This window comes from Vespa velutina, chromosome 19, assembly GCF_912470025.1.
Source record: "Vespa velutina chromosome 19, iVesVel2.1, whole genome shotgun sequence".
Lineage (NCBI taxonomy): Eukaryota > Metazoa > Arthropoda > Insecta > Hymenoptera > Vespidae > Vespa > Vespa velutina.
The window spans coordinates 209,997-229,038 of record NC_062206.1 but is presented as its reverse complement, the minus strand read 5'-3'; the positions used below and the strand labels follow the sequence as shown (position 1 = coordinate 229,038).

The 19,042-nt window shown below is 36.2% G+C and overlaps 1 protein-coding gene across 3 annotated transcripts in view; it reads right to left on the bottom strand.

Annotated features, from left to right (window-relative positions):
* The window catches only part of LOC124955889 (semaphorin-5A), a 55,303-nt gene that overhangs the window by 16,091 nt on the left and 20,170 nt on the right, over positions 1 to 19,042 (bottom strand). For 2 of the 3 annotated variants that reach the window (XM_047510983.1, XM_047510984.1), the window contains exon 3: positions 7,190 to 7,286. The exons of the other annotated variant lie outside the window; for it this stretch is intronic. In XM_047510983.1, the coding sequence (XP_047366939.1) occupies positions 7,190 to 7,286 (97 nt within the window). The remainder of the gene's footprint in view (positions 1 to 7,189; positions 7,287 to 19,042) is intronic. 3 annotated transcript variants of the gene reach the window in all.

Here is a 19,042-nt window from a genome sequence, read left to right as displayed (position 1 = left end):
TCCGTGCAATCTCTCTCTCTCTCTCTCTCTCTCTCTCTCACTTTTGCTTTTGTGAGACGAATCAAGAGAGAGAGAGAGAGAGAGAGAGAGAGAGAGAGAGAGAGAGATATGGAGTATATATAGAACGCATAATAAACATTGCGCAAGTGTGATAATATCGATCGTTGAGTGATTAAAGTTATCGAATCTGGCAACGAGGTCGTTTTCTCATTAACGATTTTCTATTAAACAATTATTTAATCGGTTCGTCGGATCAAGGATTAACAATTGAAGTTTGGAAAGATTAAATCGAAACGATAAGTTAGATGAAAGTGATTATACGGGGAATAGTTCCGCCGTAAACTGATTTTGTCAAAAGGTTTACGTTCTCCTACGTAAAAAGTTGACGATTGTTTTTCTCTTCTTTTCTTTTTTATTCTTAATGAAATTAATGAAACTATTAAAATGAAATGGCAATGTCATCATTTATAGTTATGAAAAAATAAAGAGTAGCAATTCCTTACTGTTCTGCATTGGATCAGAAAATTAATGTTTTGTACGTATTCTATATAAAAACAATTCCAATCTTTTTACGATTTCCTTATACTATTCGTAGACTCAGTATAAGACATCGTAAAGTTCAGTCGACATCAGAATGCTCAATTTGTAGAATTTGATAAGAATTAAATACGAATACAATAGTGTTCTATTATGGTTGGAGGAAGAACAAGAACGATTTTAAACGTTGACACCCTGCTAATAATTTTGTTCCTCGTTGTACGATGTAAACCCTTAAATATTAAATTAAACACTCCTCTCAACTTATAAGCCCGTCGACTACGTGGGGAATAATAAAAGTGGACAGTTGGTATGATAATCTCGACTTCCGGAATATATACGATGCCGTCTAATCGCGTCGAAGTCTGTCTCGTGAATCGATCTACGATTTACGAGACAGACTTCGACGCGATAGATCGAGAGTCAGGATCGAGTGATCCGAACTATCTCAGCATTACTTTGCATTCACTTCTCTCTTGGCAACCTGTACGCGAGCCCGAAGGACACGTTTCGTGATCGACGTGTATGTAGCCAACGCGGATGCTTATACAGACGAGTAAATATATACAGAGTGTACCCAATGAAAAGTCTATATCATCAGAAGGACGATACGAGATTTAGTGTTTTGGTTTGATTTTTTTTAATATCCCAATGAACAATCTTGTTTTCGAGGTGAATAGGTCTTTATCACAAATTAGGGTAACTACCCTATCGATAATTTTAAACGGCGACAGAATTCAAGTGGTACGTCATTCGAATATTCGTCCTTTAATTTTATTTACGACGTTGCTTTTTTTCTTTTTTTTCTTTTTCCTTCCTTTTTTTTTTTTTTTTTTTTTTTTTTTTTTGATAAAATAAGTCACGAAATTTTCAGGTTGAAAACGACTTTTATTCCATTAAATGTTCATAATATGTATATTGTCGAGTCCGGTAAAGTAATAAAAAAAAGTTTTCACTCGGAGTTACGTCGAACATTCTGCAATACATCCAGTTTATTTTGTTCGAATGCGTGGGTTTGTATCTCGGGTAATAAAATTATTGATTCACACTTTCTGTCGCATAATATGACATTCGGAGAATCCTACTTTCGTTTACTTGACTAGTTACATTCATCCGTTGTCGATATCGTTGAAAATGATCTGAATTTGTAAATTAAAATTTTTGAGATTGGATGGGAGAGCTTCGTCATCCTTTCTAGGGAGCTTAATTCAAATTAGGTGAATTTATGATAAGGATTTGTCCATGGTAATATTGACCTGTTCCGATCTCTTTTTTAGCGAAAAAGATCACTGGACTTTGTAATAATCCTGATGGACACTTTTCGTTGGGTACACTCTGTATATATACGTACATATACACACACACACACACACATATATGTATATATATGCGCGGGTAAGAGAGTTTATTTGCAAGGAAGATAAATCTACTGGTAACGATTTGTCACGGGACACGCGTTGCACCGTGACGCGCGTTCAATGTGCACCATGAAAAAAGTTCACGCGTTCCTTGATAGATCAAATCGTTTGGATCAAATGTATGTATATACGTATGTATTTCGGATCCGTTCCAACGTTATTCATATATTTATTTTTATGAATCGTTACGCATATTTCAACAAAAAAAAATATTCAAAGAAATATTTCAACAACAGGATCTTCCGTTTATATTGAGAAACGTTACCCATTTCATCGGTAAATTTTTTTTTCTTTTTCTTTTTTTAACCCTTCTTCTTCTTACTATACACCATACCTGTTTTTCTTACCGATTATATTTAATAGCGGTTGTAAGATGTGTCAGTAAGTAAACGTTATAAACTTATGTTCGAACGAACGATTAATCGAATCGCTTGGGCACACAATTCGAGGGACAAGGATAATAATAATTTCTTTGTTTTCTTCTCTTTTTATAAATCGATTGCACCACGATTTCAATGCAATTCAATTACTTCATTATTGATTCATTACGGAAATTACGAGATACGTTGGAATGAATTTTATTGCTTTATACTTTATTATTATATTTCTTTTTTTTACTTATATCCTATCCGCTCAAACCACCCCACTCCCAGTTCCTTTAAATCGGTATCACATTTCTATATATGGTTAAACGCGGCTATAAGCGCGTGCGCTCAAACGCGATTGGTGTAAATATGTATTATACATATATACCCTGTGTTAACGGAGAAAATATAGGAATTATGTGCTTGTTCGTTCTCACGGTGGGAAGGTACTGCAAGTAGTGGTTTGGAGGATTGAAAAGTAGAAAGAGAGAGAGAGAGAGAGAGAGAGCGAGGTGGTCCAGAGGCTTAACTCCGCAACTTCAGGAGACAACATCGTAAATACGATACGTCGATGATCACGTATGAAATTCCTAACACCTGTGGTCGACCATCGTGAACGATCTCACGCACGTTATACACCCTACAATTTCTTTCTTTCTCTCTTTTATCTTCTTGCATGTTATATACCATTGACACTTCGCATAACGCTTATACTCTTTCGTAAGAGAAAAAGAAAAGAAAAAAGAGAGAAAGATCGCGGTTTCAACGATCGTACGAAACTTTTTCAGACTTTCAATATCTTCGAAAATTTCTTGGACTTGGTTATTAATTCCCCCTTGGCTTTACCACGAATTCTGCACACTTTCGCCTCTTTCCTTTTTTGTTCCTTGTATCGACACGTCCAGTTTCTTTATAAGTCGAAATTTCGTGAACGATTAAATCGAATATATATATAAAATTAACGATTAACTAAATACATATTAGTTACATACATATTATTACACATTAAATACACATTAATTAACATAAACTAAAACATCATATGTATATATATATACATTATATTTGTATGAAATAAAACTTATCATGGCCTTCAGGATAGTTAATATCACGAAACGATAAGAACGTAACATTCAAGTCCACATTCGCCATAGCCATATTTCAATAATATCTTTATAAGATGGCGTATAAATGATAAATACATATGGCGAATAACTGACGCACGATGATACTGCAAGATCTACATTAGCGATCGAAATCGACCGTTAGATCCTTAGATCGGACGAGGAAGCGAATAATTACCCGATCGAGATAAGAGTAGGTAGGTAGGTAGATAAATACATACAAACATACATACGTGTATACATATCTCTCTCTCTCTCTCTCTGTTTTTCTTTTATATGAGCTCTTAAAATAAAGTCGTCATGAAAGAGAGGAGAGGACGATCGCCATGTAAATTTTTATCTTTGATCTCGAGAAGGTTGTTCTTAACCGTGATCAAAACTCGATTCTCGTTTGGTACCACTACTTATATATCTATTTCTACCAACCTACCTACGTAAGCTACCTAACCGAACCGAAGTCGATACACTTTGCACGCTTCAGACTCGTTATAAAAAGCGTGCGCGTACGTTTCGAAGTATAGGCGTGGGCAGGGACGGCTAATAACTTAACGTTCTATTAATAGAAACCGCGCACGAATGCGCACGAACGTTTGCGCGTATCTACAACCCTCTTGTTTTTTCTTTTTTTCGTCGCGTATCGATCGAAACGAACGAATGAGCGAAGGATCGATCGATCGATCGATCGATCGATCGTTGACTCGCTCGCGATCTCGAATCCGCCAAGACACGCGCGAGACACTTCTCTATTTCGTTTCGGTTTGTAAAATTTTCGCGTGGGTAAACAACATTTTTTGTCTTTTTTCCTCTTCTCCGAACTATATATATATATATATACCCTACGTGTACACGTATTCTTTTTCTGAACGATCTCTACAGAGTATACTTAGGTATATCCGTCGATCCGCAATATCTACAAGTGTATTTGCAATGTGCATTAAGACTAATCCCCAGACTTTTAAATAATTCTATTGTAATCTTGAATCGTGCAATTATTTGTCCAATAGATTCAATAGATCAATCCTATAGATTGCCACGATCCTACTCATTATTTTTTTTTATTACATCATGTACATACGCTAAAGAGTCAAATTGAACGCGTGCTGCTCTTTATCGACAATATAACTTTCTTGTAAGACTTTTTCTTTTTTTCCTTTTTATTTAGAAAAGTCCGAAGGATTGGTTTATCAGACGACGTGGAAAAAGAAACAGATTCTTTTTGAAGAAATTTCAATTGATCGATATCGCGAAGAAATATATCAAGGTCGCTTTGCACGACCTTTTCTTTTTATAGAAAATTTAAAGAACATACTTTGAAGATTTGGATGTATAATTAAAATATCTCAGTGAAATTTTACCTGAGACAATTTCAAACGAGATACGCATCGAGTTCATTCTTCGGCTTATCAAAATTTTGAGGACGAATCGGCTTTTTCTTGGTCAGTTTTTGCAATCGATCTTCCTTTTTCTTTATATCTTTCTTACTATGCTACCAATGGTCGTAATTTCTTCAAATCGAGAAGCTATATCAAAATGCAGGAGAAAAAAAAAATTGTCTACTATGAATCTACTCTCACATAAAAAGCATATTTCCATAAAAAATATATGAAGCATATAAACAAAGTAATAAAATGTAATTACTTCATCCTATACTGTCCGATACTTAATAATCAAGGATATAAAATTTTACATGACGTTTGAATGGTTATAAAATTTTACATGGCGTAACCCAAACGAATTGAAAACTCAAATACGGATATTTACTTATTCTCAATAAGAACGAAAACGATTGAATAACAGCTTTTATTTGTCAGCGTAGGAAATGGATAAACCATAAACCATAAACGTTTAGTACTGTTCGAGCTAGATATACACAGTGTCCAGATAATTTCAATTTATCAACTTGCCTCGGTCTCTCTTACGCTATACCTCATAATATAATAATGTAAAAAAGAAACTTCAAAATCTATACAAGATTTGATGTAAAAATTACGATAACTTTTAACGTTGAAACCAACATTTAACTATTTTCAGATGAATTAGCTTAATAATAATATTTTAATGTAGCATAATTGATACGAGCAGCAATTCGTTTATAATCTAAAAGATTGAATTATCGGATTAAAAAAAAAAAAGAAAAAAAAGAAGTATCTGTTAATCTGTTAGTACGGGGTGTCTCGTACAGCGTATAAAAGTTTGTCAGGGCAGCAGGTTGACTATGGCTGATCTCTTACGTAGAAATCAGAGATCTTCTATAGATGTAGAAACCCATAGACGGTGAACATCTTTTTGGCCGGCTGCCAAAGCAAATGAACGCATTTAAAAGTCGTGCCGCGACGTACTCGAAGGAGAAAACGGAGCGTTGCTCTCTTCGATTGGGTCGTGTTTTGTCTGGTGGCAACCTTTTGCAAACTACCGCTTTAAACCTCAAGGGAGACGAGATAAAATTGTTCGCGCGTCTACTCCCACCTATAGTCTTCGCGTCGCCACATTTTCTTTTCCTTTCTTTTCTTTGCTTTGCTCTCGTCGAGCAGTCCCTCATATCTAATTATAATAATAAATATAAATATCTCGTATAAACTTTTCACGTGCATATAAATATCTTACGGGTTTATTTATTTATCATTGTTTTTTTTTTTTTTTTTTATACCGCATTGCGTAAGAATATTAATAGAATGAACGAATGGATCGGATTATAAATATTGTCGCTGAGCTATGTAACGTTAAATCGTTTGATTAAGAAAAATGAAAAGAAAATATATATGAAAAAAGAAAAAAAGAAAAAAAAAAAAAAATAAAGGCGAGATTTGGAACTTGGACAAAATCGAATTTCTCATTTTACAGCGAAAAAATTTTTCCTTCCGTATAAATGTATTATAGTTTATCTATTTGTTATTTTTTATCAGAATAATACAAAATGAAAATGAGATAGAAAACAATTATTCTTAGAATTTTCTAATAATCTTAGTCAAATCGATTGATATCGTGACGGAAAGAAAAATTTTACGTAGTTGATAAATAATTCTCAATGGATTCTTCTGTTCCGTAATGTCATAATTAATACATATTAATTAGAAAGAAAATAGAAGAAAGAAAAAGAAAACCTTTGACGCTCATTCGCGTGTAATCTGATCGTTCTTTCACGGACGGTTAAACTCAATTTCGAAAAAAAGCAAAGAATTTTCTTCTCGGATTCAAAAGGTATATATAGTTTAGACTTTCCTTTCCTTCCGTTTTCACTCGAAAACGTTTAAGTCTAACAATAAGTAAGTCTTGGTATGCATCGTGCGAGTGCAGTTTTACTGAATACTCTTTCCTTCTCTCTCTCTCTCTCTCTCTCTCTCTCCCTCTCTCTCTCTCTCTATTTCTTCTAAGGAGAGATCGAATCTATTCCCGATACACTCGGGGAAAACGAAATTGCATCGGGTAGCAACTCTGGCTTGCCGCCAATAAACCGTCGATGTCGTGATCGTTTACAAGCCTATGCTCGTTTATTCGGTACTTCCGCTCTCTAGTATCCCACGTCTAGAGAATTTGTTGCTTTTATCCCATCGCGAACTTGTTATCGCGAGGAAATTAAAGAGGCACGTCGTATTCGACCGATCGTGGGAGTAAACGTGTCAAAATAAGACATGTATATATAGCTACGTATGTAACTACGTATATACGCATATATGTATATATATATATATACACATGTGTATGTTTATGTATATATGAAGAGCGAAAGAGAAAAAGATAAGTTTACCGTGCACCAACGACGACCTGCTGTCTAGCAACGTCGAAAAGCAGCTGCGAGTATGTCGTCACACCTTCTTCGCGAAACATACTCCCGTCCACAAGATCTGTAATGCAGAAAATTGAGACACGAACAAGTTAGTACATACATATCTCAAATTATCTTTGATGATATTTAAGTTGAGAGAAAATGAGAGAGAATGCCTTGGTTCAGAGATATGTCTGTAGTATTTTTATAGAGTTTGTATAGAGGAAGAAGAAGGTGTGAAAATTTGCTAAGATGTGTTAGAATTATCGAATTGATTCTATCCGACAGGTTACGGTCGTTGTTCTTTAAGGAAGCGCGTAATAGAGCTTTGCCATTAAAAAACTGACTAACACGAAGAATAACATCTTCGTAAGCGGTTGGGTCTACGTTGTAAGATAATTGACGATGTATAATTTTAAGATGGCTCAACAATCACTGAAAAAATCGGCAAATCAATTTGTCAATAACATTATTGACGATATCTCATTGCACGAATCTAAAGATAAACCTTTAAACGTAGCGTATATTAATGTATCGTATTTAGAAATATTTTTTGCTAAATTCTTACTAAATAATGATTTAATTAAAATGATTATTATTAAAATGTTAAACTTGAATTGTCAATCCGTTCGTTCATTTTTATGAAATTTTATTCTTAAACATATTAAATTCTTATATTATTCCTGAATTTAATAATATGTTTTATATTTCAATTTATTAAATACAACGTAAAATTATTACATAAGACATATATGTAAATAAGCTATTAAGTTTTACGTTACAATGCATTCATTATATTAATTTCCAAAAAATTATATTTAATGAATTTAAACATTTCTTGTAATTTTTAACTTTCTCTTTTTCTGTAATTTCATTTTGATAAATTTTCCTACTCGAAAGAGCAATCTTACGTTTAATTATTTTTCTAAGGGGTGACGTTAGTTTGAAATTCATGGAAAACACTAGTTTTCTAAGAAAAGAACGTCTTAAAAAGAAAAGAAAACTTTCGCGAAAGCATTCTTAGAGATCAGAAAAGTGATCGAACAAGGGGAACGAAACGATCGAGGCGTAAAACCGAGTTGAGTCGAGTCGGAAGACCGGCTCGTAAAGCGACCCTTCGATACTCGTCTCGCAGGACGAGCAGTGCTGCGAAAGAGTAAGAAAAAGGAAAAGGAGTATCGTAAATAAGAAAAAGTCGAAAGAAGGATCGTGCGAGCTTGCCCGAGGAAGAGAGAGAGAGAGAGAGAGAGAGAAAGAGAGGGCTGTAACGTTGGGATCGCTTTAAACGATTACAAAGGGAAGAGTTATATACGAGCTTTTTTCTTAACTCTTTTTGTCTTCTTTCTTATTCTTCTTCTTCTTCTTCTTCTTCTTCTTCTTCTTCCTCCTTTGCACCACGTTTTCTTTCGTGCCATCTATGTCCTACTCGTATCTACGTATGTAAGTACATATCTGTGTATGTATCGTATGTATGTACTATCATTCTCTTCGTCCTTTTCTTCTTCTATTTATCCCTAGTATTATCGTAGATAGGTACACGCATAGAGTGAAACGCACGCATACTTATGGGATCGCCATCTCCTTCCCGGAACAGTTTTTCTATCCTAAGCGAACTAGTTTAGCTCTCTGCTAAAGGAGCCGGTCGTTCTTCTTTCCTCTCTCTCTCTCTCTCTCTCTCTCGTTCGTGTCTACTTGTCCTACTCGGTTAGTTCCTTCTATCGTTATTTCTTCGTCTATCTCAATTCTGCGGCGTGCTCTCCGTGACTTTTCATGACGTTAAACTCGTTCCGATATATAACCATGTGGGAGAACGAATAGCAGTGAGCCTTTCTGAGGGTTGCCTTCGATAAGAAGAGCTGCATTTCAGTTACGTTCCAGAACTCCTCTTCCCCTCCTCTCTCTTTCTTTTTCCTTCGACGTATGTAGCTAAGTATGTACACGTACCGGATCGATCGTGATGTTGCTTGAAATTCGTGTCTCGAATTAATATCGGATTCGATGACGAAACGTCCTGTTCTCGAGCACGTCGTCAGAGAAGCAGAAAAAAAGAAAGAGAGAGAGAGAGAGAGAGAGAGAGAGAATATTTAATAAAGTATTCTATATATATATCTGTGTATATGTGTTTGTATATAAAATACGTGTATCTATGTACTGACACGTTCCACTGACGACAGCAACTGGCACGAGAAAGAGGCGCTCTCTCTCTCCCTCTCTCTTGACACTGTGTGCGCTTTCACGTACCGCATCGCATCTCGCAGAAAGGACGCGAAAATTTTCAAAACGAGGAGGACGACGACGACGACAGCGATGTCTTTTCAGAGCTCCAAAGAGTGACAGCCAATTAGGTACGCGGTTGTAAAGAGTCCATGCTTACTGGGAGAGAGTTCTACGACAACGAGCTATCTCCTGTTTTTTCTCATTTTATTATTATTATTATTATTATTATTATTATTTTTATATGTATATATATATGTATATATTTTCTTCTTCATTATTCTCTTTTATTCCTTTTTTCGATGTCCGTCGAGTAGACCAAAAAAAGAGATGAAGAAAAAACAAACATTCATGTGCTCTTATCTCGTATAACAGATAAAAGATAGTTTCTCAGCGGTAAAATTTTATTCCATCTATCTGTAGATACACACATACGCACGCTATATATATATATATATATATGTATATACATTTATGTATAGATACATATATGGATTTGACTTTCGTGTATCACGCGTGTGTTATGCACGCGTGCGTATGTATGTGCATGTATATTTACTTGTGTATGTAAGCACTCTCTCTTTCTCTTAAAAAATATTCTCCGTCGAATTAGCTTTTTCGAAAAGAACCTAATTATAATTATCTTTCGGCAATCACGTTCTCGCCCTCGAATTGGCGCACCTACCAACCGTACTCGGATGGAAAGTTCAACGTGGGTGGCTCAATTTTCTTCTCTCGATATAATCCTCTCTTTCTCTCTTCTTTTTTCTTTCTTAGGTAAAGGTACCTGCGAAATTGCAGTCTACAAATAAGGACGCGAACGGAGCTCCACTTCGTTCTTGCATAATGCTGCGTTTCGCGTGTATGCACGCATGAGTCTCTCTCTCTCTCTCTCTCTCTTAGCTCCTTCTTCGATTCGTTGCAGGACCGAACGTCATGAACACGTGGGTGGGTTTCACGGGCGCTCGATAATTCTCAAAATTAGTCCCGACGAGGTGGCGAACGCAAAATTGCAGAGTACATATACATATACATATATATATATATATATATATATATATATACATACATATACATACGTATATACATACAATGTAACGTTTAGATGCTTTCGAGATGTGGATCGTTTGTATCGCCTTTAATAACCGTCCAATCGATTTCGTCGCTCGATTACCCGTCGGATTATCGAGCGTATCTTTAAATGACCCGATTATTTTACATCTCTCTAAGGAAATGGCTTTCCAGTCGATTTCCTCGCTAAAGATACGTAACGTGTTACATTTCTTTACTCGACAGGAAGAAAGAGGAGGAAGGAAGAGAGAGAAAAAAATGAAAAGAAAAAAGATGTCCGAGGAGAAAAGAGAGAAAAAAAGGAAACAGAGAAGGAAAAAGGGAGGAGAAAAAAGATGTTGGGAAAAAAAGAAAAACGGAAAAAGAAAAGTCAGAAAAAAAATGAAAAAAGAAAATATATCCAAGAGCAAAGAAGAAAATAAAAAATTTAGAAACGTATGTTCGAAAGGCTTTATATAGTCGTTGTAGTGGTAAACGAGGTACATCTTAAACCGATTCGCCCGAAGAACGTGAAAGATCGTAAAAGCGTCGATTCCTTATAGGAAACTCTTCGTACGATAGGTAACGACGATCCGCGTCGTCGTCTTCGTCGTCGTCGTCGTCGTCGTCGTTGTCGTTTCTCTTCCTCTTTCTTTCCTTTTTCATCCTTTGCGAGGTTTCCTCTCTTCGAGAGAGAAGACTCGATTCCGTAGAAGTAAAGTTCCTCCTTTCGATCTTCCACGTAAACGCACGCGATTACACACACACACACACATACACGTGTACGTATCCTTCCACACGCATTTTTCTCCCTACACAAGAGCACAGAATGCAACTACCACATATAAATGGATGAGCGTAGGACGTAGAAGCTCCAGTTAGCATAACCTGATCTTCGAAGGTCTCTTGTGGTTCCTTCTTACCCTTATTTCTCCCTCTCTCTCTCTCTCTCTCTCTCTCTTTCTTTTTTATTTAATATATTTTCAATTCGAAATAAGACTTGATCCTGTTTGCCAGCGTCACTCTCTGCCTTTTCTCTCTCTCTCTCTCTCTCTCTCTCTCTTTCTTTCTTTCTTTGGCTAAGGGCCTTGAGAAGACGACGAGATTGATGGCCAGGTAATGGAACTACTACTACTACTACTACTACTACTACTTCTACTACTACTACTACTACTACTACTACTACTACTACTACTACTACTACTACTTATTTTTCCAAAAGAAAGAGAGGGAAGTTGAAAGAGGTGCGGTCGACCTTTTCGTTCCTTGACCGCCACGATGACATTGACTTCCCTTAGAGAATGAGAAGGAACATTGTGCTTTGTGTTTGTGTACTTTTTTCCTTTGATTTGTTATCTTCTTTTCTTTATCTCTCTCCCTTCCTCTCTCTTACTCTCTCCCTTTTTCTATCTATCTATCTATTTTTTTCTCTCTTTGTATCTCTTTATTTTTCTTCTTTCCTTTTCTTCCTCGTGTTTCTGTCTCCTTGATTTGTAATTTGACGTGACTCAAAAAGACATCGAAGGTATTTATACGCTCGGTTTAATTAAATACGCGCACGTTTCTTTTTGAAGCACGGTCGATTCGCATTGAAGTATTCCTTCCATTCTTCGGGGGCAAAGGGAAAGATGGAGGAGGAGGACGAGTAGGAGAAAAGGAATACGACGAAGGAGTATTTTTACAAGGATAAAACGTAGAAGAATAAGATGGGAAAAGGATCCCGTTTCTCGTGTCGGAAAATAAGCTTTGGTATTTTTCGTTCGAAGGGAAAGGATCTGCGAGGGGCAATGTTCGTTTTGAGTTCGTCGATCAGATAAAAAAGAAAAAAGATTTGATTTTGGTCGTGAAAGTCGATCGTTCGAAATTCTCTTTAGGAAGAAAAAGAGAAGAGGAAGAAAAAGAAGATAAAGCAGAAAAAGAGGAAGAAGAAGATGCTGTCGTTCAGGAAGAAGGAAAAGAAATGAAAAGAAGCACACATGTACGTGAAACAACGCGGTCTCATTGATCGTTCCCGGAGATCGATTCCTCGTACGATTTCTCCAATCGAATTCTTCCGTGCGAATGAACGCACGCCGATGGAGTTTCTCCATTTGTAAAATCGTATTTATGATATACGAACTTTCTTTGTGATCCTTTCTTATCATTTTTCTCATATATATATATATATTTCTATGAAATCTTTATATTAATATCCGAGGTTAAAAAAAGACGCGGATAGACGGAAGGCGTAAAAATTGTAAAAGGGAGACGAAGAGAGAGAGAGAAGAAAAGGGACAGTCTCGATAAAGTTATTATCGAACGTAATGACCGCACGACAGGATGGTAATTAAATAAAAAAACTCGTTAATATATATCGTGTCCCGGCCGAGTATAAGTGCCGGTGCAGAACGTTTTATTGCAGCTTTTGGGATGCTGAATTCATCGTTCCCCTTTTCTTTTTATGTTTCATTCGCGTCAAAACTGAGAAGGAAGGTATTTCTTCGATCGTGAAAAAAGTACAAAGAAAGAAAAAAGAAAGAAAACAAAAACGAGCAGCCCTCTCTGTTTACTGAAGAAATTGTATCGTCCCTTTAGAGAAAACAAAAAATACAGAGAGAAAAGAAAAAAGAAAGAAAGCAACAATAAATAATACACGAGTTTTTAAAACTAATCCTCTTTGTCGTAAGACTTACGCGAAGCTTTGTAATACTCGGATATATTAAATATTTCGAATTAATTATACCGGTCTGGTTGAGAACCACTGAATTCTTCCAAGAATAAGAATAAATGGAAGAGGCTGGGCAAGAAGGGAGACGAGGGAGAAGGTGGAGGACATGAAAGGACGGGAGGGGGGGGGGGGGGGGGGAGGGAGAGAGAGAGAGAGAGAGAGGGGGAAGAGAAGGGACAGGATCGCGAGCCTATGGGTAAGCAAAAACAAGAAGACCGAGGTGAAGCACCAAGAGAAACTGGTCCCGAAGAGAAAGACGAGCTCCTGGCTTCTGCTTAAGAACCGCAAAGTAGTTTCTAGTCTGCCAGCCAGGCCCTTGGCTACCTGAAAGATATTGCTTGTGCCCTTCCTTTATTTTCTTCTTCTTCCGTTTTTTCTTCTTCTTCTTTGATTATTTATATATGTATATATTTTCTTTTTTGCGGAACAGAAGGGAGAAAAGGGAGAAGAAAAAACAAAAACAAATGAAAAAGAAAAAACAAAGAGAACACACTGTTAATGATTACCTCTTGCAATTTTCTCACCTTTCCCGTCTGATTTTCGTTTCTTTCACCTTTTCTTTTTTCTTTTTTTCCAAACGAATCAACCGTAAAGTCGCGATCATCGCGAGCGACGATCTTGCAAAGAAAAAAGAAAGAAATGTCTGGATTTTAAGAGAAACGTGGTACTATCGAGGGTGATATTATACGCGAGCGACTTGCAGAATAATCGAAGGCACGTGCTCGTTAAAAACTTTTCGCGTTAAAAAGAAGCAATCGAAAAGAAGGGTAATCGGTAGATCGGTCGGGAGGGATGGAAGGAGTAAAGCTCACATCGATCGTTAACAGGGAGGATCGAATCGAAGCTATCAGGGGTGTTATTTGCGAAAGGAGAACGAAGAGAACATTTTTCTAAAGGAAAACGGAAGGATAGAAAAACGGAAGGGTGGAAGAGGGTTAAAGAGAGAGAGAGAGAGAGAGAGAGGGAAAAAGGGAAAGAAAGAAAGAAAGAAAAAATGTATGCATATGAGAACACTAGAAACGACGTTCGAACCCTAACGCGCATCTGCCGTCGTAGAAAGAGTTTGCTAATTAAATTTCTGCTTGGTATTCAGTACGTATTGTCTCAGGTCGAACGTTTCGAAATAAAAGAGAGAGAGAGAGAGAGAGAGAGAGAGAAATGAGGGAACTTGACGTTGAGTATCGGGTACTGCAAGTTATGACGATCGATGTTCAACCCCTTTCGGTATATACGAGTTCATACATGCATACGTATATCGGGAAACAACAGCTTCAACTAGATATGCGTTCTACAGATATGCGTATATACAGGGTGTAACGTTTATCTGGAAAAATTGAAATATCTCTTGAGGGAGTGAATCTATTAAAAAGAAAAAAGAAAACAAAAGAAAGAGAAGAAAAGAAAAGGAGACAAAAATATTTCTTTCATAGATTCGTTCGATACGAAATGGCGCACCGTCCGATGACGATTTTGGTTTGTTCTCTTTTGTTTTTGTTTTTTTTTTTTTTTCAGATCCGGTGAAGAGAAGAATGTCACGGTTAAGGTTTATTTTTCCATTTCTTCTCTTTTCTTTTTTGGCCTTTTTTTTTTCTTTTGTAAAATGTGTAATTTGAGAATTATAAAGGGAGATCAAAAGTTTATATTATAACAGGCAACAATCGAAGATATGATAATTACAATCTTTTAGGAAATTACAAATTCATCATGTAACTTATAACATTTTATAAAAATAAATGATTACGTACGGCAAATTTTGAATATGAAACTGAAATCATATTTAAAATTTGAATATGAAAAAAAAGAATATATGTATGCATTTCAAAATATTAATTAGTCTTTGAAATTTTTTCAGACGCCGCTCGACCCTCTTCAAAGAAAAAAAAAAAAGTTGACATGATTATGCGATACGACCTTTCGTGGCAAACAGGAGAGAAAAAAATGTTGTTTTAATTTTTAAAGAAGTAGAGGAAATTTTTTCTTTGGCACGTAACAAGTTCAATACCTCACGAGATATCCCAATTTTTCGAGATAAACGGAACACCCTGTATGTGCATGTTTTTGTGCATGTGTGTGATTGAGTGAGTGTATGCGTTACTGAGTGTGTATATGCGTAAAAAAAGATTGGCAAAAGAGAGAAAGAAAAGTGGAAAGAACGAGATGAAAAAGCCGAACAGAAGTTGAGGTACCTATAGGGAGCAACATATTGTCTCTCTCTCTCTCTCCCTCTCGTCCTCTTAGCTTTGAGTAGAGCTTTCGAACCCTCATTATGTTCCCTCTTGTGTCCGAAGGTAGAAGGAGCAAGGGTGCCCTTTGAGTATTCGTTCTATTTCGACGAAATGTACAAAATGTTTCGAACTCGTGCCAACAGTTTCGGCTAATGTTACCAACGTAAATCAGAAAGAACAAAAAAAAATATAAGAAAGTATTATAGATATTATATTTCAAATCCTACGAAATAGTAGACGAGTGATTTAAGATAAATCCTATGCTTACTTTAAGAATAGGATATGTTTGACCTGTGTGTATGTATGCGTAGTTTTAGGAAGCGTTAATTTTTGAAAAATTTAAGTCGAAAAGTATGGTCGCTTTTTTTCTATTATGTGCGTGCGTTACACCCGACACCCTAGATTTAACGCGATTTATCCCTTTCACGTGGTTTTTTTCTTTTCGTTTTACGCGGAAGAAAATCCTATACAAAGAGTCCACCAATACGAACAAAATACTACAGAAAAAGAGGGATATAAGTCATAGAATGATTTATTTCACGTATTTTTGCCAACCCTCATCTAGAAATAAAAATGGTAATAAAAAAGCAGAAAAATCGATGCAATAAACTTGTTCGCTGTACGAATTGGAAAAAGACAAAAAAAAAAGGAAGAATTTTTTTTTTTTTTTTTTTTTTTTTTTTTTTTTTAAATAAATATAAAACGTCTAGTAAATCGAGGAACGAGTGCGTATTGACATTTTATATTACAATTTATTTAAGTTTAAGAGATTTTATTATTTTTTCTTAAGCACGCTTGCATGGAATCACAGGCACTCCTGACAAAAATCATCAGATCATCGTTGAGGAGAAGACAATTTTGCGTCGAAAGTGAACTTCCGGTTAGATGAGAAATCCGAAATAAAAAGAAGCCATACGGGATGGAAAATTCTTAGGAAGGATGCTGAAAAAAAGGGATATCGGCTCCTCGAAGCCGTTCAAGTTCCTCTCGAACGACGGAATATTTAATCGGGCCTGATGAATATTTATCACGTCGTGAGAGGGATCACGTCATGGTGGTCAATACGGTAAACGACAAACGATTCGACAATACTCGAATCGATCGATAAATGTCGCTGACATTTACAAAGTAGCATTATGAGCAGGGATGGGATCGAGTATATTACAAGTAGGATTTTAATCTAACTTAATAGCTTCGAATAATATCGCGGGTACTTCAAAAATGGAAAACTCGAAAACACGGACGAAACAGGTTCAAACTCTTTCTAAATATTTTAAAAAGTGTTACTTGATCATCTATCCACATTCGGACTCTGGCCGAATAGATTCGAATATTTTGTGAATGTTCTATTAATTTTCGTTTAATTACGTTTTCCAAAATCTACATACTTTGAATTTTACACCAATATTCTAGATTTTGAGTACCATTTTCCAATGGTAATCAATACCCATTGCATGAAACTAGGTTATTGAAATTGACTTTGATTTGTATGTACATATTGAACTTGATCTCATTTATAATTTACGATTTACTTTGATGTTCAAAGGGATTCACGTCGTTTAAATGCACGACGATTTCTCGACGTACATAGAGCTCCAAAGTGTAGCTTTGGGAGGGAAGACTGGATGCGAAGTTAGAGAGAGAGAGAGAGGGGGGGGGGGATAAAGTGTGGAAGAGAAAAGAGAAATAAGCGTATGGTACCACCCGTCGAGCGAGGACGGAATAAAAGGCTTTCGTGGTAGGAACGATGAAGAAAGAGAGAAGTAGAAATTTATACTCGTGCGCGCGTGTCGGCGCGTGCCGCACGATTCGCCCACGCGCGAAGATTCAAAGATCTTCTTCATCTTATTCCACTCCACTAAAGAGAAAAGAGAGAGAGAGAGAGAGAGAGATGGGTGTGTTCGTAGGAGTTTGATAAAATATGCCTTGGGAAATATCAAACGGCGTCCGAATACTTAAGGTTTATTACATTTTCTCTAATTGAGGCAGTTTATCGTAGAAATATTGTAGGAATACGTCGAAACATTATTTCGAGAAATTTGAGATTTAAATGTTTCACCCATATTCATCAGTCAATAAATGAATTATTTATTATAACGAGCCATTTTTCACGTTAAAAAGAATATTCGAATCATTACACTTATTTGTCAAGCAGTTGCAGATATTGTTTTTGAAAAGGCGTACTATTATGTTATCCGACATCAAAATGTTCATCCAAAATCATTCAGAATCAATTATCAAAAGGACCAGATATTACAAATTAAAAATCATTCGACTTAAAAAAAAAATACAAAAATAAAACAAAATATAAGGCGGGGGAGAGAGAGAGAGAGAGAGAGAGAGAGAATATAATTTCCGCAATCGTATTGGGTTTTACCTGGAACAACGACCTCCCGTTGGGTTCTCGCGAAGAGATTCTCGCGTTTAAAGTTCCAGCTGTTCGTCTCTCACGCAAGAAATAAAGAGACTATCCAATGGGTTATATTCTTGGCATAACAACCAACGAACGAACGAACGAACGAACAAATATCAGTGTAAAAATAAATAAATAAATATATGATTTATTACTCTTTGACCGAGATTTATAACCTTATATATCGTCGTTCGTTAGGTTCGTTAGTTAGTAAGTAAGTAAGTAAGTACAAAATCCTGCTTTCGTACTTTTGTATCTGCGAGAGCAAAATTTTTTCTTCGTCGATCGTTAAATAATTAATATCTCGAACGTCGCGGTTCACGAGTATCGATCACAAGTTATATATACGGAGGGAAGTCCACTCGGTCTAAGAAAGTTTAAACGGAAGGAAAGAAAAGAGAGAGAGAGAGAGAGAGAGAGAGAGAGAGAGAGAGAGAGAGAGAGAGAAAAGGGACTTTTATCGGGTTTTCTGAATCTTTTCTTTTATTCTTTTTCTTTTGTTCGGTTTTCAGACAAAACTCTTCGCAGTACTTTGAACATTCGGCAAGGATACGCCGATGGATCTTTTGTCTCAAGATTGTTAATATTCTCGGCTGGTCGTCGTCATCGATAATGGAAAATAATAAAAAGAAAATATATCGAATATGATTATACTTTGGGTCTAACTTGCCTCGTGATTTTCAATGCGGTCATATAAATTTACGTGGAGAAATGATGCTACGCTACGGCCATACGTCGGAACGAAACTAAACGAAAAAGCAGAATGAAATTAGAGAGAGAGAAAGAGAAAGAGAGAGAACGAACAGATAAGAAAAAGTAAAATGAATAGGTATGCTTCTTTCGCGAAAGCAAGACGAGCAAAAAACGACAAAGTCGTTCCAACTCGTCGTTCGAACGTCGTTTCATCGGAGATAACTCGTTCTTGATTCCCTAGGGTGATACTTTTCCGAGATATCGGGAGGATTGATCGCGTAATCCAGCTTTCGAATCGTTCGCCTCGAGCCAAGATAGATTTTCTAGCACATTTACAACTGGAATATATAAGACAATAATTGGAGCAACCAGGCGACGATTAAACGTTACCCCGAGAGTTTCAAACGAGAACGAAAAGAAAAAAAAAAAGAAAAAAGAAAAAAAAAAGAAAAACTAGATAAATAAAAAGGAAAAAAGGAAAAAAGAATATTAATTAATTTTATAAAACAATTGTAACCCGAGTGTGTCAAATG